General features: G+C 46.0%; 1 protein-coding gene across 1 annotated transcript in view; it reads right to left on the reverse strand.

The window, feature by feature from the left end:
- LOC149365066 (uncharacterized) overlaps positions 1 to 25,378 on the reverse strand; it is a 618,748-nt gene continuing 593,370 nt past the window's right edge. The window contains exons 16-23 of the mRNA XM_089568779.1: positions 25,226 to 25,375; positions 23,560 to 23,697; positions 22,677 to 22,802; positions 19,878 to 20,120; positions 14,987 to 15,232; positions 10,784 to 11,101; positions 8,501 to 9,375; positions 1 to 5,465 (exon numbers count right to left, since the gene is read on the reverse strand). Coding sequence (XP_089424905.1) covers positions 5,456 to 5,465; positions 8,501 to 9,375; positions 10,784 to 11,101; positions 14,987 to 15,232; positions 19,878 to 20,120; positions 22,677 to 22,802; positions 23,560 to 23,697; positions 25,226 to 25,375 — 2,106 coding nt within the window. The 3' untranslated portion in view covers positions 1 to 5,455. The remainder of the gene's footprint in view (positions 5,466 to 8,500; positions 9,376 to 10,783; positions 11,102 to 14,986; positions 15,233 to 19,877; positions 20,121 to 22,676; positions 22,803 to 23,559; positions 23,698 to 25,225; positions 25,376 to 25,378) is intronic.

Here is a 25,378-nt window from a genome sequence, read left to right on the forward strand (position 1 = left end):
TTTAGGCAAAACAGCTTTATTTATAGTTTTTTTTTGTACTAACAGTTCAACCAAGATTATGCGTGCTCCGAGATCAGCGCCCAGTGCAAATCTCAAGTGAATACACGCAAGGAAAAGCGCCGCACAGGAATTTTTCCTTTCTTTACCAATATACATGTGTAGCGCCATACATATACATATATATCTCTCACGTCTGTCGACTTCTTACTCTGCTAGAGCAGCATGGTTGACCTGTTCCAAGACAACCCTATGTACGGTGAACATATATCTCTCCTGATACGTACCACCTACACATTATTAATTACACACAGCAATAAATTATGATAAAAAATTATGATTCGCACGAAAATAAAATATCTATCTATTCTAATTATGCTGTACACTTGGGCGACCAGGGTCGCAGGAAAAAAACAAAAGTCTGTTCCTACCTCCTCTTCAAGATGGTACAAACAGACGAGTCATCACCACTTATTGACATGCGAAAGAACGCAAAACACTTCCATATTTATAAGGCTATGTACACATGGGCGTTGGGAGGTGCTATTCACACAGCATCTGAGGTTGTTGCACAGTATAGATCTCTGGATGCTAAAAAAAGAAACAAAGAATAGTGAAAAACAAGAACATGGAACCTCAGCGAACCATGTGAGGTTTAAACCCTGCCATCACAGCAAATGGTCCTTTCACTTCTGTGTAGTACTCTGATGCAGGGTAAAGAAATGGACTACAGTGGCAGGATGAAGTGCCTTTCTGCCTTCATCTGAGAGTGCCAAGTTCTGGACCCAACCAGTAAAGTGCTCTCCCTCAAGCAAGCGTCAACGCTCTGTACATAGACCTTCAACTACACTGCACGTTTTTAGGTGGCAATGAGGCCAGCTACACAAGTTAAGCTATTTGTATAGAGAATACTCTACATGAAAAACGTTCTACAATTAACTATCATTGTTCCTAGGTCATAAGTAAAACTGTTTTTTTTTTTCCAAGATTGCGCCTGTCTACAGTGTGGCTGCACACTTGTGCATTTACAGACCCAGATGCTCGAGTTGCACCATAAATTTAAAACAGAGAGAAGCTGTACCAGAAAATAACTTGGTTTGAAAGGAAAAAAATAACGCTCATTGTTTACCCCTGTGCTATAATAAAAAGCTGTTTTTTTATAGACAAGAAATGAGACTAACGATATTGCTGTCTCAAGTAATATCAAGCAAGAGAGAGTCACAGTGACTGTAGGCTAACTTACGAAAGGAGTTAAGAGCTCTTCACCCCAGAAAAATGTGCCCATAAAAAACTGACTTTGCTCTCATCAAAATAAAAGATCATTGACAGATTTAAAGAGAGAGCCAGGTTTACATGCTTTAAGTGGCTTTCACAGTGACCTAACACATCGCCGTCACGCAAATATTACAACAATGTCAGCAAAATGGCACCTCATGGCTCAGGCCCATTGCACAGCTCACCTCTGAAGCTAAGCAGTGAACATGCTTAGTTGCCGAGCCCCACCTTTAAGGACCTTAAGATTTTGTTTCACTGGTGTACAATATGAAGCTCATGGTCCACTGTGATCGAGAGATGTAACATACGTCATTGGAAAAGGTGACAGAAAGTCAAAGTGCTGAGAGAAATTTCGGAAGAACACAAGACAGTGTAAATTGGTGAATGACACGAGTGCCTCTGCTCAGTCTTACTAGTATTGTGCAGCACAGATGAAGAAGAGGCCAGTCAAGAAAAGAAGCGTGTCGAATCATGCACATGAGGTGTTGTTTACCTCCATCAAAACACTGAAAGATTCAATAAGGTTGGTTTTCTAGATATGCATGTTGACAGCAGCACACATGAAAATAAAAGCTGCAAAGCTCCTGCCGCAAAATAAAAGCTATGCTGTTCTCCGCCTGTCTAAGCATCACTTGTGCTGCACCTATCCAGTGAGAGTGAGCAATAGCAACAATGCATTTCAACAATGGAAAGCACACAGGACTAACAAGCTAGTAGAAAAAGAGAGGGAATGGGAGTGCATGAGACCATAGCGTGTGCAGATTGTACAGGTTTGGTACCTTCGCTGAAGAGTTCTCCCCCACATGAAAAAGGAAGTTAAATATCAACATGCAACAATTCTCTGCCATGGATTCGAGTTAAGTGTGCTGGCAACTGAGGACATAAAGCCAACCTGGCCATGGCAGAATACGCACAGCAGTGTGAGTACAAATACACGTATGGCAGCCTCTCAAGTAACAGCAAAGGGAAAAGGCATTTGAAGTAATAGCTCGAAGAAGTAAACAGCAGCAGATGCGCAATGTACAAAGCAACACGACAACATTTTCTACTACTCACCCTGCTGACCGCCTTCAGCACTAAAGCATGCACTGGCAAGAGCAGCTGCATTGGCTGTGATGTGAAAGACATGCTGCTCTGCTGCAGCTCAGAATTTTGCTTTGGCCAACATGAGGCCTGCGAGACGACCACAAGGCAAAGCTTGAGGATTAAGCCCCGCATAAAATAAAGGCACATCTAAAGACCACTGAAGACTAAAGCAAGCACAATGCAAATTTGCTCCGAGTAATATATTTTAGTTCTGAGCATTTCAGAGTCAGTAACAGCCCTCCCTGATGGACTACTTGTCTGGCCATTTTGCACAACGAGCAACCCTAATTCGTTCAACATGGCAAAAGAACAACTGCACTTTATGAAAAAGAAATGTAAACAAACACAAAAAGTTGAGTGGGAAACAAATTCAGAAAAACAGCAGGTTTTTGTGAGCCTCGTCCGCCAACCTTCTTTCATGCCACAGCCAACGCATCCCTTGCACACAAACAACTCCCTGAATGTCAGGCAGACAACCCTCAGGGTCAAAAAACAATGTACGATGACATCTATCCAGGTGTCAGTGCATTCTACGAATAGTCGTGCTACTGTGCCTGAACAATGTCTAGCTGGGGGTGTGCGTCTTGAGCTATGTGTTGAGAAAAGGGTGCACAGGGGTGACAGCAACACTTCAGCATCGAGATGACTCTTATCTTAAAGGGAAACCACAATACAACTCAGATGTCATATAAAAGATAATAAATAACACAAAGAAAAGAAGGAAAACAAATAGTTTATGACTTAGCAGGACAGTGGTCCATAATAGGGCATTTAAATAGCCAATGCTCCTAAATTAGACTTCGAACAAAACAAGCCGCATATAAAATCTAATATTTTGCTTGGCTCTCAACCTGCCACCTGTTTTTGGGGTGTTTTTAGTAGCCTCTGCAGTTCTCAGTAAATTAAAATAGTGCCATTGATACCTTTTATCGATGTAAACCAAATCTAAATGCTGTGGTTTTGACAATGGGGCATCCAAGTATCTTTTGCTTTAATTGACAGAAGCTGTTCACAGTTCATTCAGCACATTCTGTCAGACAGAATCTCCACAGCTAAGCCAAGTGTCAAAAGAGTACATTCTCAATGGCACTCAAAATGGAACCAAGTGAACACCTGCAGAGTGAGAGGTTGCACAGAGAGAGCACTAAGACGCCAACTCAAGCTAACTGTAGCCAAAGGCCAAGAGGACCGCATCGTAGAATGTGTCTCTTCTTCACAGAGGCTAAACGGTGCATGCTGTAGGAGCTGACCTCAGAAGTGAAAGTCAGCTGAAGGGGCAAAGATCTCTAATTTGTACACAGTCAAGTGCTTTAAGAACCTTTGTTCATAGTAACAAGTTCAAGAACGACTACGAAGAAGGACAGGTCACTAGACTACAGGACTACGAAACACTACAAGTTTTACAGTGTAAAAGTGACAGTGGCATCTATACAATAAAGAGCCAGCAGCAGCAGCTGCAACAGCAAAACATGCTTGCAGTGCCCTACTCTTCACATTTACATGCAATACAGCAACATGTTCACGCTGGAACATGAAGAAAACCGGTCTATTGTCAGTGCATCTACAAATCGTTTTATGACCTGTATCACAGCTTGTCAGAGAGAGGAGTGCGGAGGAGAGAGCAAAAGGTGTGTTGTCCTTTTGAATCTATCTGTAGCACAGTAAGTGCATCAAATGTATTTTTACACAGATCTCGCACCATGTTAAGGCCTAAGCAAGAACAGCTGCAGCCGAGTGTGATTGCACTGCTAAAAGATGTATGAGAAGCGTAGTCTTGGAGAGTTGTGTACAATGTGAATCTCACGGCAGTCATTGATATTAAACTGCCAAACGGTCAGAAGGAAGGAACAGTGTTGCTCATAACTGTTTGGCACTCAACGCATCATTAACACTCGAAAAAAAAAAAAAAGAGGAAAAATACCAATTTGCCTTTAGGGAAAAACGAATATTGAACCTTAAAATAAGAATGGTACCGGCAGGCTGTGCAAGCAGGAAACTTCTGCTGGTGTATTAGAAGAAAGAGAACGCGAATTGAATGTTGTGTAGTGGCGCTGGCTGCATAGAATGTCGGAGCTATCTATGAAACACAGGAGCACTTGCCTCAAGCACCATCTACCTCAGACAGACAAGTCAAATATAGGGGAAGGAAACAATGACAACGCCACGAGTGCTTCAGTGGAATAGCACTCCTACGAAAGCAGCAGAAAGCCTGCATACCAACATTAGTTTGAAAACTGACAGCAAACGCTAAAATTTGTGTGGTGCTCAGAGACTTTAAAACCAGTTAAAAAATAAAAACTGCTCACATAACCAATATGCAGCCAACTTCAGAAAAGTCGTTAGGTGTGCAGCTCTGAGCCTCCAAATGATACTTTCAAGCAATTAAGCATTTCAAAGAAGCTAAGATTGGTTAAAACTGTTCTTGAGAAGTACCTTATTTAGGTTAAGGAGCACATATCTTTTGTTCAAAAAGATTAATAAATAAAAACATCATCAAATGTTTGGCTTTACAGCACCCGCCCCTTTCAACTTCTCTTCCAAGTTTTGAAAACAAGTTATGCGTGGGTAAAAAAAAAAAACTACCTTCTGCATAGTGTGGTAGGTGTCATGACGAACCAGGTACTGTACCAATGGAACTGCCACTATAAGAGCCTTGTTAAAAGGCCAAGTACAAACACGGCAAAGCTTGTCGGAGGGAGGGGGAGCCAAAGTCAACTTCGCAGTGGGGCTACAACACTATCCAAACGCTAGCCTGTTCCTCACATTGAGGACCGAGCAGGAGCCAAAGCCCAAGTCATTTCCAAAAATTGTTACGAAATAGAATGTTACAATGTGGTCATTCAATCGTATCGTCACAAAGATAGTACTTGCACACACTGCAGGAGATATGTATCTGGACAAAAGCCAGCAGGTTGCTCTTCCTAGACTCCCTGTAGGACTCTGGAAGCAAATGCCCTCTCTCGCCGGCAAAAGAGTTCCGAGAAACACACAGAAGGCTGTACACAATGGCTGTTGTGGCCGAGCCAAGAACCATAGCAGGGTGGCTCCCCTGCTGTTCCTCATCTGCACCATGTCCTCAGGGTGACTATTGGCGTTGTCATACCTCACTAAAGGAAGAAGAGAGAAAACAATGGCAACACATTTAGGAAAGTTTTGGACACTGCACAGTGTGCGCTCTGGCATTAGAAGGGATCACTGTCCGGCCCTCTGTCACAAATCAAGGGACAAAAGAAGGGGGGAAACTTCAATTCCTGGTCCAGCATAAAAACAACACATGCCAAACTTCAGTAAAACCATCAACTTTTAAGCACTAAGGCCAAGAAGGCAAGCCACAGAAAATGCCTCACCAGAGGCCCTTGGAGGGACTAGGAAATGATATTTTTAGAGGATAATTAAAGAAGACGAGCGACGGGTATTTTATCACTTATCACCCCACCGCAAGAATTTTTGAGCTAGCTTCCGTAACCCCGAAGATAGTGGCGATTAAAAATGCCATTCCTCCTCTCCTTCCTCAACTCGAATCTGAAAAAATAGCGAAAACAGGTTGACACTGCACCCTGCCAGTGAAAACTTCACATATCACCAGTTTATTTCCAGTAGTGGTGCCCACATTGCCTACCCATCAGCGCAATTGTTTAAGTATGTTTCACCATTGCGAGAGCATCATGGACACAGACCTTGAGGCACGACTTTTACAAGTGACCACCACAACAGGCTTTTAGCCCTGCAAGTATGTTGTGCATAGAAATTGGCAGTTGAAAGCTGTCAACAGCAGCAGTGACTTGTTGCCCAGCACCAGGGCTGTTATGGCAGAGCAGACGACTGTCACCCGACAAGAAATGCAGCCGTGACATCATGCTAGCAGCAAATGGCGGCACTGAGCTCCCTGTCACCATGACGTCAAAAGAGGCATGACGTATATCGTTTAGAAAAACAGTTCCAAAGGCTGTCACTATGCATGCACCAATGAGTGTGCAAATTTTAAAAAACACGGTTTTAAAAAAATGTCGCTGAATCACCAGCCCTGTTCCAAGGACTCAAACTCACTGAGAATGCTAAAAGCAATCGTTCTATATAATGAATGCATTTACCAGGAACTCTGAATCCATTTCATAGTCTCTCTCTTCAAACACGCATGAAAAGTGTCACACACAAGTGTTCTTGCATTTCATCACTATCAAACTGCAGCCATCAGCGTCAGGACTGAACATGCAACCTTGTGCCCAGCAGCAGAACACAACAGTCATGGAACCCCATGGCATTTTCAAGCGGCTCGTATAGATGGATGGGGGGTTTGTGGATGCCACCAGGCTTGCAAGCATGGCAACATTCGGTGGCAGAGCCATCAATGCAGACATGATGCATCTTCGTGACTTCAAAATTAAAATAAGTAATTTAATTATTCCTAATAGCACTGTCCATTGACAATGACACACCAAGGAACCAGCTCTGCTGCAGATAGCTGTAATGCAATGTTGAGCTCTGTCTGCTCAGTAAACACGCAGTGAAGAAATGTTACAAAAGTTATGACCAACTACCGTATTTATTTGCATAATTTGTGCACCCCGAACTTTTTATTCCTGTTTTTAAAAAATCTTTCACTCGCATATTTTGAGCTCCCTGCTGCGCCAGGCAACCATCACGAAAGCAGGTGCGCGCAAACCAGGCCTGGAAAGAGAAGCGTGGTGGCCCAATTACATACTGCCCTTGCAAGGCCATGCTTGCAGTGTAATGTCACAAGGTGGAGTCACAAGTGTGCGGTCGATATGCGCAAATGAAGCGCAAGTGTGGACGCACACACACCCAGATTTACACAACATCGCCATGTGGCCCGGGCGCGGATGAATATAACATGAAGGCAGCCTTCGCGGCAGCACGCTTCTCCCATCTCCTGCCTCCACCAGTCAACCCCTGAACTACGTGATGACGCGCATCACATGGCCAGCGGGCGCACTACAGTGGCTACAGCATTCATACTGAGTCGGTGTTGTGTGGCCATGTCACCGCATGCGGCTGCGAACCATGCTGCGAACGACAAGTGAGTGTCGAGGGTACCTCGTGATCACGCTAGGGCTAGAATCTGAAACGATGTTGCTGATGACACTGCCAAGGCCAAGCAAAAATGAAATGTGAGGTACAGTGTAGCAACCCCATAATGGCCGCAATGCAGTGTATCTTTACCTTCGTTGATTTTGGTGGTTTTGTGCATGCTAGTTTATGTTTTGGCCATTTAGTCGCGGCTCCTTGTGATGGGATATCATAATTATACGGCAAAGTTCAAACTTCTTGTGACATAATTTGCCGAGGAAATTGGGAACCGTGCCAAGTGAACGAGAGCCACGTATGCTACTCGCAAAAGCAGAAGTTTCAGCTGACAAATGCGAACCTGAGAAGAGCGTTAAGGTGACCTAACCAAGAAAGATTTCTTGCTGTTGAAGTGGAAATCTTACACTATGTTCGACAGCTACAGATGATGCAATTTGGGACGCCAGTGATGACTGTGACAACAGCCACGAAGATGTCAGCTATGGCTCGGAGTTCAATCTTTCCACCAGCAACTTTGACTAGGTAAAGTAGGTGTTTCAGAAAATAAAGAAAGACCTTTTGGTAGTGGTACGATACCTGATTTTTTAAAACTCGGCAGTCTACGCTGCTTTCGCTTTTGTAACGTCACACCATGAAGCTCTAATACAGTTAACGTAGAGCAGAAAGCATCAGCTGGTATAGCGGCGGCGGCGCGACCGTGCGCTCCGGAAAATCGCAAATTGTTTTTACAACTTCTTTAACAGCAGCAGGTTTAACTGTCTATATAGTGCGTGCTATGACCTTTGTAGACAAGTTTTTAGGGAGTGTTTTTGAAAATCTCCGCGTAATTTGTGCACCCCTCCTTGAGGCCTTAATTTCTGGAAAAAAAAAAAAAAGTGCCTGAATTATGCGCGTAAATACGGCAATTGCCTTCCCCAAGTTGCCTCCTGGTACAGGGATTGAATAAGACAACTGCACCCCTGGCCTGACGTGACTTAAACGGGGCTTAAAGCAAAAAACTGAGTCCACTCCATGGTGTTCAACATCTTCAGTTGTCAGCAGGCACAACCAGCTTAGCATGTGACAAAAAAAGAGAACCAACTGAGACAACACTCACGAGGCCTCGACTGAGCGGCTGTTGAGGAGGAACTCCTTCATCTTCTGCAGGTCTGAACGGGATGGCTTGCCTGGCTTCCCAGGAGCGACAGCCACACCCTCAGCACCCACGATCTGCACTGACGAGATGCCGTCCTTCACCTCGCTCACATCAATCTTGATGCACTCTCCGGGTGCACCTAGAGTCTTCAGCCGGCGCCCTTCCGCTGCAGATGATGATTCATCTTCTTCGTCGTCATCATCTCCACCATTGGCAAGCCGTTTCTGTTCGTCTGCAGGCGCAGCAACAGGATCGCAGCAGCAGTCGCAGGCATCCCCGCTGCCTGCACTGCTGAACAGGAGGGACCCTGTGCTGCTCACACCACTAGAACTGTACACTGACTCACTGCTGAGACACTTTGCGACATGCTTGTTCTTGAGGAACGCATCCGATGAGTGCTGTGCCAAGCGGTTGGCCACGCCCGCCGCACCAGATGACGAATCATGTTGCTGCCCACAGTTCCATGAAAGTCGCTTGTGGATTGATGGATCCCTCTGGTTCTTGAGGTGCTCGAAGGAGTCGGCGGTGTGGTGCCTCCGTTCCGGGCGGCATGTTCGCCGAGAGTTTCGCTTGCGGCCGCTTTCATCTTCAGAGTCGGGCGGGCTGCCGGTGGCTGCTTCTTCGGGGGGTTTGGGGCCCTCGAGGCTGTGCACAGGACTGGGGCCCTCGCTGGGAGGAGCACTGTGGGTCACCAGGCCAGACACGTTTTTGGTCTTCAGCAGCGGCGGCTTGTTTGCTCCACATGGGTTGTAGCCCAGGAAGGGCTGGGGCAGTCCAGCAGCAAAGCGTGATGTGGGCGAGAGGCTCTTTGGAGGCAGTGATGACATGACTGGGACCTGGAAAGACAGCAGTATACTCTAACTGAGCCACCCAAAAGAAAAGCAGTTACATGCTTGCAATATCATTTCCTAAAGTAGATGCAGATTACACATTTATGCTACTATGACTATGGAAACAGTATCTTTTATGTACACAGGGGGACGTCCACAGCTACATTTCACATCTGCTACACACTTCAAGGACTATCATTACTCTGACTATTCAAAATGATGCTAGTGGTAAAATGTAATTCAAAGAAATTTTTGGATCACTGAAATATCCAATTTAAAGCACTTTGGAGCAGAGGAATCTCAATTTAGGAGTCTGGAGCACTAAAATTTCAAGTCTGGAGCACTTTGGAGCAATAAAACACTGATTTAGAAGCACTCTGGGTAATGCAGCTTTTATAGTACATTACCTTCTTGAGGACACTTCTGCTGTCCAAGCACTATATATGCAAGAGAATCCGTAAGATGCACAAGGTTGTACAATATGACAATGGATACGAAATGAACATCTTACGAGCCAAAGTTGCCCTTGCCTCTACACAAACTTGAAAAAGTCCCACAAGGCCTGCTACTCATTATGACTGACACTCAGTACGCAACAAGTAAAGGTAGCGCTAGTACTTTAGATGCCCTGTTGCATTCACATTAATTCAACCACTCTAACTACCACATCATAGGTCTCCGAAACTGGAAGATCAAGAGCTACTAACATTTTTGTTTTTTGTTATGACACCAAACTTTTGGCACAACATTACTACCGAACATAAAACACTGCAGTCCAGTACACCACTGTCAGGAATTTTCATTCAGTACACTTTTGAACACTGCTTTCAGCTCCAACAAAGTAAAAAATGCATGCAGCCAAGTGTCAATGTGGCATCTCAACTTTCTCAGACTTGATTACAGTATAGTATTAAAAACTGAAACCATTCTTGCAGACCAAACATGTCTGCAATAGGTTTTCTTGCTGCTCGCAGACTGATTATAGGACTTCAAATTGGGGTTGGCACCCAGTGACAAAAACCTTCTTTAATATTCAAGGTGGCTGCTTCCCTTGATCAAATATGCAGTGGTTTCTGGGTTACCACAAGGATATTTAATAACATCAATTACAAGACTAAATTTCAAAACATGGCCACCTCATGTGGAGAGTTTCCAGGTGCTAACAGATGAAGATGATGTCTCTAATGTCAGCAGTCAATTATGCAGCTCAGTTCTCGGTACCTCATTTTGGTGCCACATGTGGCAGGACAGTCAGTGAGCCTCCAAATTCTGAACCAATCACTGTGCTCAATTTTTAAATATGGCACAAATAAGACGGTTCGTAACTCGCACGATTAAAGACCTGCGGGTCATTAAGTTAAATTTGCCCTTGACCTTCACCCGTACTTCTCAGCCTGATGCTAAATGCTCTTACCTGAATGGTTGGGGATGTCGGATAGCTCCTGTACTCCTTGGGCTCTTCCATCTCCGGCTGGTGAGTGAAAGGAATGCTCACGGTAAGCGTGTTGGGTGACGTTGCATTCGTGCCAGCCCCCTTGAGGAGAAAAGCCCGCCGCTCAGGGCGTGGCGACGTCACTGTGACACAGACGGGGCCCGATGTGCGCGTCTCCATGCTGCGTGACCTTCCCTGCTCGTCGAGGTCATCACATGTCATGCTGGGATTGCGCAGCTCGCCCAGTTCGAAGCTGGTCGCTCGTCCCTGGCCACCGGCAGCAGCAGCTGAGGTGCCCTGCTGCAAAATGAAAACACAATGTTCTTGCTTGTCACCGCTTTTCCTTTTTTTTTTTACATCACATTGAAGGACATCGAAACATACTGAAGAAGTGCCGGAAATTAGGATTCAGAGACTTTATTTTCCTTATCAGCTAACCTCTCTTAGAAACATACAGGGATTTGTCAGCCTACATGACATCTGTACTGCGATCAGGTCTGAAGTGAGCTATATGAACTCTCCATTACTATGAACCTCATGTTAAAAATTTCTCCACATTTACAATTTTTCCAGATTTACAAAATTTTCAAAAATTCGTGCCAGAATGGTTATATTTTCAATGTAAAAATATTTCACTACAGTGAGTCTCAAAACACCAAACATTTTGGAATACAGTAGAATCTCGATGATACGATTACGGCTGATACGAATTTCGGGATGATACGAATTTAAAGAATGCTTTGAACGGACTACATGGTACAGAATACGTTAAGATTCGGCGTGATACGAACACTTTCTGAACCCGCCGCGGATGATACGAACGCGCAAACCAGCGGCGCATGCGAGCGGGCCGGCGCGGCTGGTCTCCAGAGGAGAGGGGAACACCCGCCGCGGCCGCCGTTGACTCCTCTCCACCCCTCGCCGCGGAATACACGAACGAACGTTGCACGAGCGCGCAAACCGAGCCACTGATGGCACGCAGATGTGGAGAGGGGTTTCCAGCTGCCTCCTCTCCATCCCGCTAGCCATCCTACCCTCACCTCCCTTTTGTAACCTGTAGCACGGCGCTCGCTCTTTTTTAAGAGCGTGCGCCCCCCTCGAGACAGATCGTGCCTGTAGCAGCCTGACGAACCAAGGGCGGCAAAGGCGAGTCACGTGCCCGGTCACCCATTTGCTGGCAGCTCATTGGTCTATCGAAAAGTTGTCTCGCCAGCTGCTCCCAGGAAGCCTGTGCCGCTGTCTGCCGCCGCCGCAGTTCTCCGTTCGCCGCCTCTTTGTGAGCTTCGCTGTATCGTGGCATCGTGAACTGCGCAAATTTGACAAGGACGCAAGCGTTCGCAGCTGCCGACATGTCGCGGAAGCGTAAAGCCCTCTCTTTTAAGGAGAAGCTTGAGGTGCTGAAGAAGGTTGACGAAAACCCCAAGAAGAAGCGCGTCGACTTAGCGAAAGAGCTAGGGTTAGCGCCGTCGACGCTCTGCACCATTGTTGGGCAGCGAGAGGTGATCTTAAAGAATGCGCAGCACTTCGGTGTGAACGTCAAGCAGGCGAAAACGGCGACCCATGTCAAGCTGGAAGAGGTCCTGCTAACTTGGTTCCGCGAAGTGACGGCGGCCGGCGTCAACGTGGACGGCAAGGTGCTGCGTGAAAAAGCCGACAGCATCGCACTTGCGCTTGGAATTGAAGGTTTCCAAGCGTCTGGCGGATGGCTGCACCGCTTCAAAGAGAGGCACGGACTTGTCTACCGGGTCGTCTCAGGTGAAGGCAAGAAAGTGGACGAGGCAGCTGTTGACGAGTGGCTGGACACGCTGCCGGCGCTCATTTCAGATTACGCGCCACGCGACATATTCAATGCCGACGAGGCGGGCCTCTTCTACAACCTTCAACCGGAGAGGAGTTTGTGTGTGAAAGGACAGGCATGCCAGGGCGGCCAGAAGAGCAAGGAGAGAGTTACAGTACTCTTTTGTTGCAATTCGGATGGATCCGAGAAGCTCCAGCTTACCGTCATCGGTAAGTCCAAGAAACCGAGGTGTTTCCGATCGGCGGAACGTTTGCCTGTCATTTACAAAGGCAATCGAAAGGCGTGGATGACTGCAGATTTTTTCCGCGAATTTTTGACAAGCCTTGATCGCAAAATGGCGTCAAGAGACCGGAAAATTTTGCTTTTCATGGACCAGTGCTCTGCCCACCCAAAGGAAATGTTGTTCAATAACCTGACAGTCAGGTTCCTGCCGGCGAATACTACGAGCCACCTGCAGCCACTGGACGCTGGGATAATACGAAATGTAAAGCATCATTTCAAAGGACTTTTAGTGAGGCGTCTGCTGGCAAAAATTGACCGCAAAGAAGCCAACTTGCGGATCAGCCTCTTGGATGCTTTACACTTTATAGCTATGTCCTGGGATAGTGTAACTCCAGAGACAATCTCAAACTGTTTTAGAAAGTGCGGATTTGCCATCGGGCGTGATGCGGCCTCCGCGGGAGATTGCCAAGAGCCAGATGAAGACTTGACCATTGATGGCTGGGACAGCTTGGAAACTGAAGCTTCGGCTCGAGACTTCGTTACCGCGGACGACAACGTCGCGACCTGCGGGCTAAGGTCTATTGAAGACTTGGTTAGCGAGCAAGCAGATGATGGCGAACATGAACCTGACAGCGATGGTGAAGACGCCGACGAGTGTGATCAACCGCCGTCAACGGGAGAGACTCTTCACGCTCTGGACGTTCTGCGCCGCACCGTAAGTGCCGGCAGCGTGAGCGACGAAACCGCTGCACGGTTTTATGCATTTCAGGCGGGGCTTGTCCGCGACATCGATGGCAAAAAAGTTCAGACAAGCATTACGGACTTTTTCGGCCGGAAATAGCTCGCCATAATAAAGTTTGGTTCATTTTTGTGTTCGTTCTCATGTTGAAGTTGTCTTGTTTTGGATCATACGAATTCGGGATGATACGAATATTTTGCGTGTTACCTTGAAATTCGTATCATCGAGATTCTACTGTAACATGCTCATCCACAGTAAAGGCACCTCGTTTTTGCAAACTTGGCCTGGATTAATGGCACCGAAAACTGTACTGAGGTGCTCAGTTTACGGCGTGCATCTGTGCTGATAGCTGTCATCCTCAGTCAGGCACCAGAAGCTGGGTACAGAACTGCTGATGACAGGACAGCAAGCCACATGAATTCTGCACATTCATGCGTTCATCAGACGCTGCAAAGATATGCCCGATGCCATCCACGAGAAGGAAGACAAAGTGTTCATCCTGGGGAATTTCTACCGTCCACAGGAAAAGAAAACCATCGATTTCTTTGAATAAACAAGCAATGAGCTACTCACTGTGCTCCAGTTTGACGACTGCTCTGATGTGTTCCCTTCTAGAAGGCATGAAAATTCCTTCGTGCAGCATATATTTACTAGATTTGATTCCCGATTCGATTTTTCCCGCAAAGTTCACTGTATCAAGAATTCACTGCAGTGAGCTCTCAAATAAAGCAGCTAGTGAGGCAGCGCAATGTCTCATCTATCAATATGATTGTCACAATAGAGTTACTTAATATTACGAGAGGGAAAGCTTGTTGTGAGCAATACTTAGTCCACCATGGAGAGGCGCAGGAATGCCGGCAGGATGTGGTTTCTTATTTGGCTTGGCTATTTATTAATGGGCATGAAACATGGAGAGACGTTGTCAGGAAAGCAAGACTTTTGTCTCTGCCCCCAAAGGAAGTTGCTCTCATCTCCTACAAATAAAAACTGACTGACTGACGATATGACTCTTCTTGAGGCAAACCTCCAAAAAATGATGTGAAAGTTTCCATACTTGCTTAACACTTGCAATAAATTTATTGAAGAAGTGAAAAACGCACTATTAAAATAATTTAATCTGTGTGCAGAGGAGACAATCAGGTCGTAGCTACCGATTCAGAGGCAGACTCCCCTCGTTATCAGCCCAAAGCCAGTCAAGCTAAATATGACACTACATTTTCCCAGCATTCCTGCAGTGGATAAAGGTGTTTTTAAGAAACTTGCATAGAAGGCGGTGCCATTTTTTCCGCTAGGTAATATTGAGAAACTCTGTGCTCGTCACACATGTACAACAGCCAATCCATTCTCTAATAAATAAATAAATAAATAAAGAGCATCACAGATGGAAGGCCATCCACAAGAATGTTTGCCAAGTACCAGTACTCACAAAGAGGGGTGTCGGGCAGGGCACGGGGGGCCCAGCCATGGAGGCCACGGAGGCCGGGTCACTCATGTCTATGGATCCGCTGTGTGAGTGCACAAGGCTGGAGTGGCTCGAAGAGCGTGGCGAGCGGGCAGCCACTAGCAGTGCGCTGCGCGGGATGTCCAAGTCATCCTCATCCTCCAGATCCTGCAGGTAGCCCAGCTGAGGCTTCTCACTGGTTGCCTGCGACTTGGCCTCCCGGTACTGCTCCTGCACTCAGAAAGAGACACCGGTGGACATTAAAGGGACACTGAGGAGAAATTGAAGTTGGCTTGTATCGACAGAATACCAGCTCCTGATTACAAAAAAGCCACTCATACTGACAACAAAGCTCTTGTAACGTAGAAAAGAGCAAGAACCAAAATACAGGTATCGCCGCCACAGGCCAAACTCACAAGTACAAGCGTGATGAGGTCATAGGACAAAACAGTGTTGCTAGAACCAAACCAATGGTTCTAGAAACACTAGAACACGAGAACCACAAATCACTGAGGCGCAGCCAATGCATGCGCAAATCTCCTTGACGGCGCCAGATGGCGCCACGTGCCCGGCAGCTACGCGCGCGCCTGAAGCATCGGGACCAATCAGCGCCTGCTCATCCACAGTAGGCTGGCTCCCGGTATTCCACTAGCGGTAACAAGGTACACGGCCACGGTACACGGTATGCTAAAGCTGTCTATTTGCGAGAACTTCGTTGGCGACTTCGAGAACGATATCCATCGTAACGCTGGCAAAACGCCAGTGCAAACGTAAGCGAAGCGACTGTAGCGACGGCCGCAATAGATGCCTTCAACGTGCGGCCGGCGGTAGCTTTCTTTTCGGCTGCTGCTAGGCCGCACTGCTGGCCGCCAGAAATCACGGAGTCTGCGCTACGTCATGTGCACGTCATGTTTCACGTCACTTAGTCCTGTGTCGTCATAGGAGAATCCCAAGTTTGAATCAGAGCGGCGGTAAAAACTTTTTAGACTTCGAATCCAAGTTTCTTAGAAATAAATGCATATTTCGCTGCCGGCCAAGTGGCAACTTGGCCGAACTATCGGATTTTGCCGAACTATCGGATTTTGCTATAAAAGAAATATTCATAGTGCATTCCCACACAATCACAAGAATGCAGACGCGTTGAGACTTCAACTTTCAGATGCAAATGATGTGTCCTGCTATTTAATTCTTGTCTTACTCAATAGTTTGGTGACTGCAATCTTTGAACATTCCTCTGTGGGTCAACATCTTGATGTAGCATGATTACTGCAAATGAAGTAATGCTTCAATCTTTTGTTGGAGCTTTCCATTTTTGCAATGTGGTCACATGTTTCAAACTGTGGAATTCTATCTAGTTCCTTTTTCATGTGCAGTGTAGACTGTTTACAACGTATGTCACGGAGGCCGTAAAAATCCGCACTATAAGCAGTAGCGCACTAACAAAAACATTGTTTCTTTTAGGTCAAAATACACAGTAGATGGGTCACTTCTCTTTCAAAAACACTTTATACATATCCTCTAAGTCTGCTTCACAGAGAGAAGCTTAGCTGTGACGTAATCTAGTGCAAGATGGAAGCAACGCGTGGAAGCTGAGGTGAGAAACGAGAGTGGCGCGCGTGGGCGGAGCCTGCATTTGCGTTGCGCACTAAACACTGGTGTGATGTTCCGTACAGTCGTGGAGTGACCTACGAGATCTTTGGCAGTGCCATAGAAGCGATTTCACTGCGGAGTGAGGTGAGGGGTAGACGACACTTGGCGCCAACAATGTGGTGGCTGCTGTTCCTTCAAGAAGGGGCAGCATAACCAGTTGGGTAATTATGGAAGACAACATGCGTGAAGCTGTGCCTTCGACCGGAGAAAGCAGTCTTTGTGTGAATTGCAAAGCGAAATAGCAAAAGCATAACCTAAGCAGTGGAGTGTGAGTGATCATGGAAATGTTTCATGCTCTCGCATTCTTGTCGGATTGACCATCATTCGCCACATAATTTTTAGTTGTGTTTATAATGCGGAGTAAGCGGCAGCACACCTCAAAAGCACTTGGTGCCGCACAAGGAAGTGCATCTGCTGTTTCGCAATCTCACTGAGCCCATTTCAAAACCACCTACAGCCAGTATTTCCACTTCAAGCAACTGCATATTAAGCGGCATGACCTAACATTGAGTCCTATGGGAGACAGAACGGTGGCTAGCAAAAACCTCATTACCATGCATGATCGCACTTTTTTTTTTAATTTGACGCAAATTTAGCGGTGCAATCATTACGCGGGGTAAATTTTTTACAAAAAATTCTTGAGCACCGAAAACGCAAAGAAGCTGCAGGCAGATAACCCTCGTCACACGGAGGTGCTACCCGCGGTTACGCCGCTAAACGCAGTTATTGCAAACCGAGCTCGGCGACCTCTGCTCAAGTTGTTAACCGAGAAGATAGAGTGCGAAAAGCGCATGAGCTGGCCCGCTTCAAGAACGTACTTTCTTCGCAGTGTGTATGGTGCTGTGCAAAGGCGCTTTTATGCAGCCTTTGATCTCGTCTGATGGCGCAGTAACAGCGTACAACAGCAACATCCCGCGGAGCTCAAGCTACACATTACTGCCGTTATCCCAAAAAATGTCCGGTTCCTGCCGCATCATTGATGTACTTAGGTTACACATTCCCAACGCTCAGAGCACCAGATTCCGTGTGCTTACCACAATGGTGTCGCTCGCGAGCGCGGCGGACGACGGTGCTCTGCACTACCTAGTCGTCGCTAGGCCTAATTTGTTTCGTATCGAAGCCACAGTGGACGGCACTTCTGAATTGACCAATGCTATAATGAATGTTCTCACTTATAGTGCTGCCTTACTGACAACCTAATTGTTTCATATTAAATGAAATATACACGATCGATTTCTGCGACGCCTTAGCACTCGCGCTGCAACGGCGGCAGCTGCTACGCGGCTGTGAACATAAAACTAGTTTGTATTGCAGTTATTACTCCTACCAGCAACCCGGTACAGGTCAGCGATCCTCAAGGAGGATTCATTTTTGACGTTCCCATATCCCAGGGCTTACTACTTACGAGGACAAGAAAGTTTAGCCGGAGGTCTTCGTTCGTTGCACCCCAACCCAGAACGCTGGTGAGCCTTGCGACAACAGCGAACCGTGATTCGAGGTAACCACAGTTAAGTTCGGCATCCGCGATTAAGCATAACTGCATTTAGACTGCTCATGTGGCCACAGGTCAACCAACAGGTGGCTGCCACTGTAATGCTAACAGAGCAAGATGGTCATCTTCACGTGCCACCTGTCAGACAGGTGGCAAGTATGATCATCGTCAGCTAGACTCGACATCATCGACAAATTGCAGCAGCAAGTTCAGGGTGCGATCATTACGCGGGGGGGGGGGGGGGGGGGGGGATTGAATTTTGCCAACAAAATTCGGGGGTGTGATCATTACACGTGTGCAATCATTATGCGAGTAAATACGGTATATCGTATTTACTCGCATAATGATTGCACACGTGTAATGATCACACCCCCGAATTTTGTTGGCAAAATTCAGTTTTTTTTATTCCCCGCATAATGATCGCACCCCAAACTTGCCACGGTACTTGCTATCTGTCTGACAGATGGCACGTGCAGATTACCATCTTGCTCTGTCAGCATTGCAGCGGCAGCCGCCTGTTGGTTGACCTGCGGTCACACGGGCAGTCTAACTGCGGTTATGCTTAACCGCGGATACCAAACTTAACTGCGGTTATCTCGAATCACGGTTCGCCATTGTCGCAAGTCTCGCCACCGTTCTGGGTTGCGGTGCAACGAATGAAGTGACGCGGTGATCCGGCTAAACTTTATTGTTGTAAATAATAAGCCCTGGGATAAGGGAACGTCAAAAATGAATCCTCCTTGAGGATTGTGGGCCTGTACCGAGTTGCTGGTAGGAGTAATAACTGCAATACAAGCTAGTTTTACGTTCGCAGCTGCGTAGCAGCTGCCGCCGTTGCAGCGTGAGTGACCTGATCTGCTTGGCCAACTCCGCTGCGAAGGCGTCGCTGAAATCGATCGTATATATTTCTTTTAATATGAAACAATGAGGTTGTCAGTAAGGCAGCGCCATAAGTAGAACATTCATTACAGCGCTGGTCAATTCAAAAGCGCCGTCCACTGTGGCTTCAATACGAAACAAGTTAGGCCTAGTGACGACTAGGGAGTACAGAGTGCCGTCGTCCGCCATGCTCGCGGGCGGCACTATTGAGGTAAGCGCGCGCAATCCAGTGCTCCGAGCGTTGCGAACGTGTCACCTAAGTTCATCAACGATGCGGCAGGGACCGGACATTTTCCGGCGTAACGGCGGTAAAATGCGTAGCTTGAGCGCCGCGGGACATTGCTGTTGTACGGTGTTGCCGCGCTATCGGACGAGATCGAGGGCGCATAAAAGCGCCGTCGTGCAGCACTATACACACTGCCTATTTTCATGCGTTGCCCTTTGAACGTGCGAAGGAGGTACGTTCTTGAAGTGGCCCAGCTCTTGCGCTTTTCGCACTCTACCTTCTCGGTTAACGACGTAAGCCGAGATTGCAGAGATCGGTTCGCGATAACCGCGTCTAGCGCGCCCGTGTGATAAGGGTGCGTTTGCGTTTTCGGTGCTCAAAAATTTTTTGTAAAAAATTTACCCCGCGTAATGATCACACCCCTAAATTTGCGTCAATTTTTGGGAAAAAAAAAGTGCGATCATTATGCGAGTAAATACGGTATCTGACCCCGCACTATAAGCAGTTACATTATACGTGATCTTCACTGTATTCACAACTGCACACTGGCTCTCACATTTCTACAACAACAAAATTTTCTATATGCAGCCATAGTTACAGTTACATAAAACTGAGAGACCTGGACAGACCTGCGCTTTGCGAATTTGGTCCATGAAACCTCGCGGGTCGCCTGTGTAGAGGAGGAAGTAGGATGCAGCCACACCAAAGTCATTGAGGTAGATGACGATGAGCCCGCTGTTGTCACGCAACTCGTACGTCACCAGTCGCTCAACGAGGAAGGGCTGCCGGATCACCTTCACACGGTCGCCTTTCTTGCTCAGAGATTTGCACACAAGCAGCACGTCCGTAAACAGGAAGCAATGGACATCAACCTGCACGCAGCAAGGAGTTACTCATGCATGGGCCAATACTGAATTCAGTGTACCGCCAAGGGCATGCAGAGAGTAGCATATTCCAACCACATCAAATGACAGATAAGCTAGACTCAAGTGTCAAGTTTAATTAATCAACATCTTACAATTCTAAATTTAAACTGAAATTACAGGGAGCAGGCATACACAAAAACAAATCTGGCTCATATCCTCCAAAGCATGATGCTGCTGTAAACAAGTTGAGGTTGCATTTTACTAAAGCAGTTTAATTTACTGTTTGCTCTTGCAATGTGTTCGTGCATTACTAAATCAGCTTAAGTTTGCAACTGATTCAGTAAAGCAAGGAAGATAACTTAGAGCCGAATAAGCAGCATTGGTTGCACTTTCAATGTAGCAATGCCATCATGTTCGTTACAACAGCGAAGAATACAACTGCATGCAACTTATAACTCTAATAACAACAATACAACAATATTGTTGTAACATCCCCGTAACATCCCCGTAACAATATGAACTACAGTCGAACCTCGATGTAACAAAGAAGCAATTTATGAAAAAACGCTTATTATATTGCAAACTTCGCTGCGTCAAGGTTTTTGTCTTTCAGAGGCGCTAATGATGCTTTCATTCCTAAAACCTTCCCGTTCTATTTTATTTTGCCTGCATGCATTTGTGACGATGTTACAAGTGATTTTAGAAGAAACACAAAGCCAAATGGATGGTGATAGTAGTAGTAGTTCAGTAAAGCTTCGTTACCTCAAAATTACACCCCAAAACATCGGTTTAGTTGAAATTTTCTGCGCAGCCAAGCCACTCCCCCATGGCTCTGTGCATTTATACTTACCATTACCTCGAAATATTTTCTAAACGAATTGCGGAGATCTCGAAATCCTGATTGATAGCTGGAGGTAATGCCGCTACTGAAAAAGTATCGCGAGCTTTGTGCGTTGATGCAGCGCCTGCCATGAAGTGAGTGCCTTCACTGAATACGAAATCAGGCGGCGCTGCTGAAGACCCTTAGAGTGTCAAGCAACCATGCTACCCACCATGTGCTCTCATGGGCTGCTGGGAATCGGACATGCAAGCAGGAGGCTCCAAAATAGCACAGCTGGTTTGGCTTGCTTTGTGCACAGTGTCATTGACCACGTGTGTGCGCGCGCCAGACGCGATTTACCAATCGAAGTCCCAAATCGACATCGGCTCTGAGGGACGTCGTAGTGGAGGGCTCTGAAAATTTAGATCTCCTGGGACTTTTAAACATGCATTGACGTCGCACAGTACTTGCATGGGCACCTTGAGTTTTGCCTCCATGAAAACGCGGCCACCGCATCCTCAGATCAGCAGTCGAGCGCCCTCACCACTGAGCCACCGTAGCGTGGCGAGATTGCCACCAGTTATATCAAGGATTGCGTACGTATGGGAAACCTTTATCATACAAGCTTTGCAAAAGGCAGCCCACTTTATGGTGCAATCATGAAGTCAGTTATTTTTGTGCGATGTTTGCTTAAGAGTGTCAGTGTTATGTGGCGTTCATAGGTTGCAACTATTACCAACGCTTGTTCCTTAGTAGCAGTAGCAGTAGCAGTTACAACAAGTAAAAATTTCTTAACTTTAAAAAGTAGTGGAATTTGCCCAAATTTGCTTTTGGTGCTCGCGAAAACTTTGTTGTATCGAAACCACGGCGCGAAACAACTTCATTCAATCAAGGAAAAAAAAATATATGCATTTCAATAGAAGCAAGAAACTGAAATGAAAAAAAGTTTGCTGCGTCGCGAATTTTGTTATATCGAACTTCGTTATACTGAGGTTCAACTGTATTAGTCAAACATGCTCAGTGCTCACTGATGGGTAGATCTGTTAGAATAAGGCAAAGAAACCATCCACAGGGCAAGTGATGCAAGATCGCCTGCAGTAAACAGCAGTTTTAACGAAATCACTCTATCCTGACTACCTATCGCTCTGTAAAATTTGCATTCCCAAATACTGTCACTGTATGCATCTTTTATAGCACCTTCAATCCAATGGGGTGCTGATGTGGAAACCTTCTCCTGTATCACCAGCTTCGCTACCACAAGGGTAGCACTGCAAAAGTTTGTATGAAACGCACAAGTGTTTACGAAGTTTTTACAGCAGGGCAACCTAACACTGAAATTGGAAACTGATGCACATAGAAGCATGGCCTGCCACACTTAGCACCTACTGACAGAGAACTGTTACAGAGATGCCAGGTTTCAGGAAATCAAATTTTAAAACTCCTTCCGCATTTCATCTACTTTTCCTGCCCACAGTAAGTGTAAATGTAGCTCATCATGTTACATCCCAAGTAGTAGCGGAACATTAATTGATGAAACACTGCATCACTTTAATGGAAGTTTTCTGTACCACCACAGCATTCAAAATGCACAGCAAGGTATCTCAAGGCTTCAAAAAGTGGCCATGCATCAGTCACTGACTCCAGAAATGCTATAAATGTGCCAGAACGTTCAGTATCGCTTGCGGTGAAGTGGAGAGAAAAGGCCACCAAGTTTGCATGCCAAAGCAGAGTCAAGCGCTGACCTTGCTCGAACTGACAGCATCCTTCAGCTTGACGCCCGATGTCTCGTACAAGAGTTGCCTGTTCTGCTGATTACCACAACTTGGCATGGGACAAGTCAGGTCCAGAGTGCAGTGAGCCTTCAGTGCCTGGAGAGGAAGACGCAATCACACTGCAGTCGCCATGTCGTTCACCAACAGCAAGATGACAGCACTAAGACTTAATTTTGTAACTGTAAATTGTAATTTTCGGTACAGTGTAATTAAAATTTTCTATTCACCAGGCAGCTGCTATGTAAAATTCTGTTTCCATGTTTTGTCAGTAAGCAGCCAAAACCAATCATACTAAAAGAACACAGCAGACACAGGACATAAGAAAAGGTGTTGTGCATTCTTTCGCAAGTTCTGCATTCATACTATTTTCTCAACATGATGCTGCAGACCTTGCATCATCTAACATAACTGCGAACTGTCATTACGAACTGTCATCAAGCAAAACAGACTTGTGTCTTTTGCTAGAACACTCCTTGAATGAAGAATACAGCATTAAGACAGGACACAAAAGTCGAGAAAGGATGGGCACTAAATTCTTTGTTCAAACAGCATGTCTGACCAACTGGCCCCTCGGTAACTTCATCAGAACACTCTTCACAGTATGCTAAATAAAACTGGTACATGCAGCAAGTAAAGCTTAAGTATTGAATTCATTCCCATCATTGCACATTTTATGGGATGCAAACTGCCCAATTGGCTGAGCACAAGATATGCTCCTTTGCATTTCTGAAGTCAGATAACCATCTGCCCTGCTGGAGGATATATTTACTGCATGCAATGCTAGGCACTCCTGCTGTAACATCAAGCAAATATATAAAAAAAAGGCTGCACAGCTAGCGCATGGCCCACCTACCTTCTCAACCTCGTCATTGTTGATGTCAAATGGGTCGTAACTCTCGATTCGACTTGTGATTGACTTGAGTCGGTCGCGCTCATGAAGATGGCGAAGCTTCCCATCCACAGCATACACAAAGGCTTCCACACATTCATTCTGGAAATGACACGGAGATACCACAGCAGTTGCTAAGATAAGAGAACTAGATGTCATCTAACCATGGTTTTCCTAGAAAAGAGATACTGTATTCGCCTAACTTTAGCAAGCAGATACTTCTATAAGGTTTGTCACGCAGGTATGTACAGTCGTCCATACACCTGTCTAGAGCGCTCGAACGGCACACCAGGGAGTACACTTTTGTAATTTACAAGTGGCCTAGGGCTTGAAAACTGGGTTTATTGCGCATGCACATTCCCATAGATAGTGTTTAACTCCATGTCTTTAAAAGCTGTATCGGACATGTCATGCAGCGGCTACTGCCATTAATGCGCAACACAGCGCACCGTTCGAGCACTCTAGACAGGTGTATGGACGACTGTAGTGTCATTAGCTGCACGCTAAATAAACACCTTCTGTCACATCGAACAGAACTAAAATTAACGATCAGATACAAAATCAGAAATGTAAAAACATTCCCATCCTCATCAACAAAAGATGGCGGCTAAAATTCCACCTCTGGTCTCTGGTTTTCAGCATCCCTAGGGCAGTGCAGTCAGCGCCCATTAGGTACCACTGCAGACGGACCAGCCACTGCTCTCTGAGAGAGCAACTCAGCCAGCAGGCGAGACGTGAGAGTGAGTTTGAGGTAACCAAAGGGGTGAATACACGTGAGCAACACATACAGCCTTATGCAAGTCTCAGTGCGTCCCTAAAATATCTGCATGAAAATATGAATCTGTGGCAAACCCATACTACGTCCTCTCATGATGTAAAAATAGCGCACAGGGAACACAAGGGACGGAAAGTAAACGACGCAGACAAGCGCTAACTCGCAACTGAGGTTTATTGCTGACGCACGCAATATAAGGTAGTCACTTTAAAAAAACATAAAACAAAAACAACCACAAACACTCCCTCCTCGAAAGACCAAGTCAGAGGAAAAAATTGAAATTGAAGCATCAGGCGCCACTCATCGCTGTGGAAGATCAGTTAAAAAACCGTTATCAAAAAAAAAAAAGGAATTCAATGCAACGCTGAGGCTAAAAAATTGATTTCACAGTCTGCCAAGTTAACAGAGGGCTCACTGATACACTGAGTTTTTTAACTGATCTTCCACAGCGATGAGTGGCGCCAGATGCTTCAATTTCAATTTTTTCCTCTGACTTGGTCTTTCGAGGAGGGACTGTTTGTGGTTGTTTTTGTTTTATGTTTTTTAAAGTGACTACCTTATATTGCGCGAGTCAGCAATAAACGTCAGTTGCGAGTTAGCGCTTGTCTGCATCGTTTACTTTCCGTCCCTTGTGTTCCCTGTGCGCTATTTTTACATCATGAACGTTATCCAACTTGCCCAACTTTCCGCTTTGCTACGTCCTCTCTCTGCCACCTTTAGTTTTAAGATTTTCGAGCACACGCATTACCATGGCAGCAAGCAAACAAGTCCAGATTCCTATTACAAGCTCCATTTCTCATGTTGTCAAGACACAACTCTATACATACTGTGCATCAAGCATCACTTGTTACCCACCATTTCAACCAGGGCCATCTTGGCATCCTCATCATCGGTCTTTTTGTGGATAGCCTTGAGCAGGAGCGGATACTTTGTGAGCCGCTGCATGGGCTTGACAAGAAGGTCTGTGAAGCGCAGCCTCTCACAGTCTTTTCTTGCTTCACACCACTG

The sequence above is a fragment of the Amblyomma mixtum genome, chromosome 2 (assembly GCF_055824585.1).
Source record: "Amblyomma mixtum isolate Tamu chromosome 2, ASM5582458v1, whole genome shotgun sequence".
In the NCBI taxonomy this organism is placed as follows: domain Eukaryota; kingdom Metazoa; phylum Arthropoda; class Arachnida; order Ixodida; family Ixodidae; genus Amblyomma; species Amblyomma mixtum.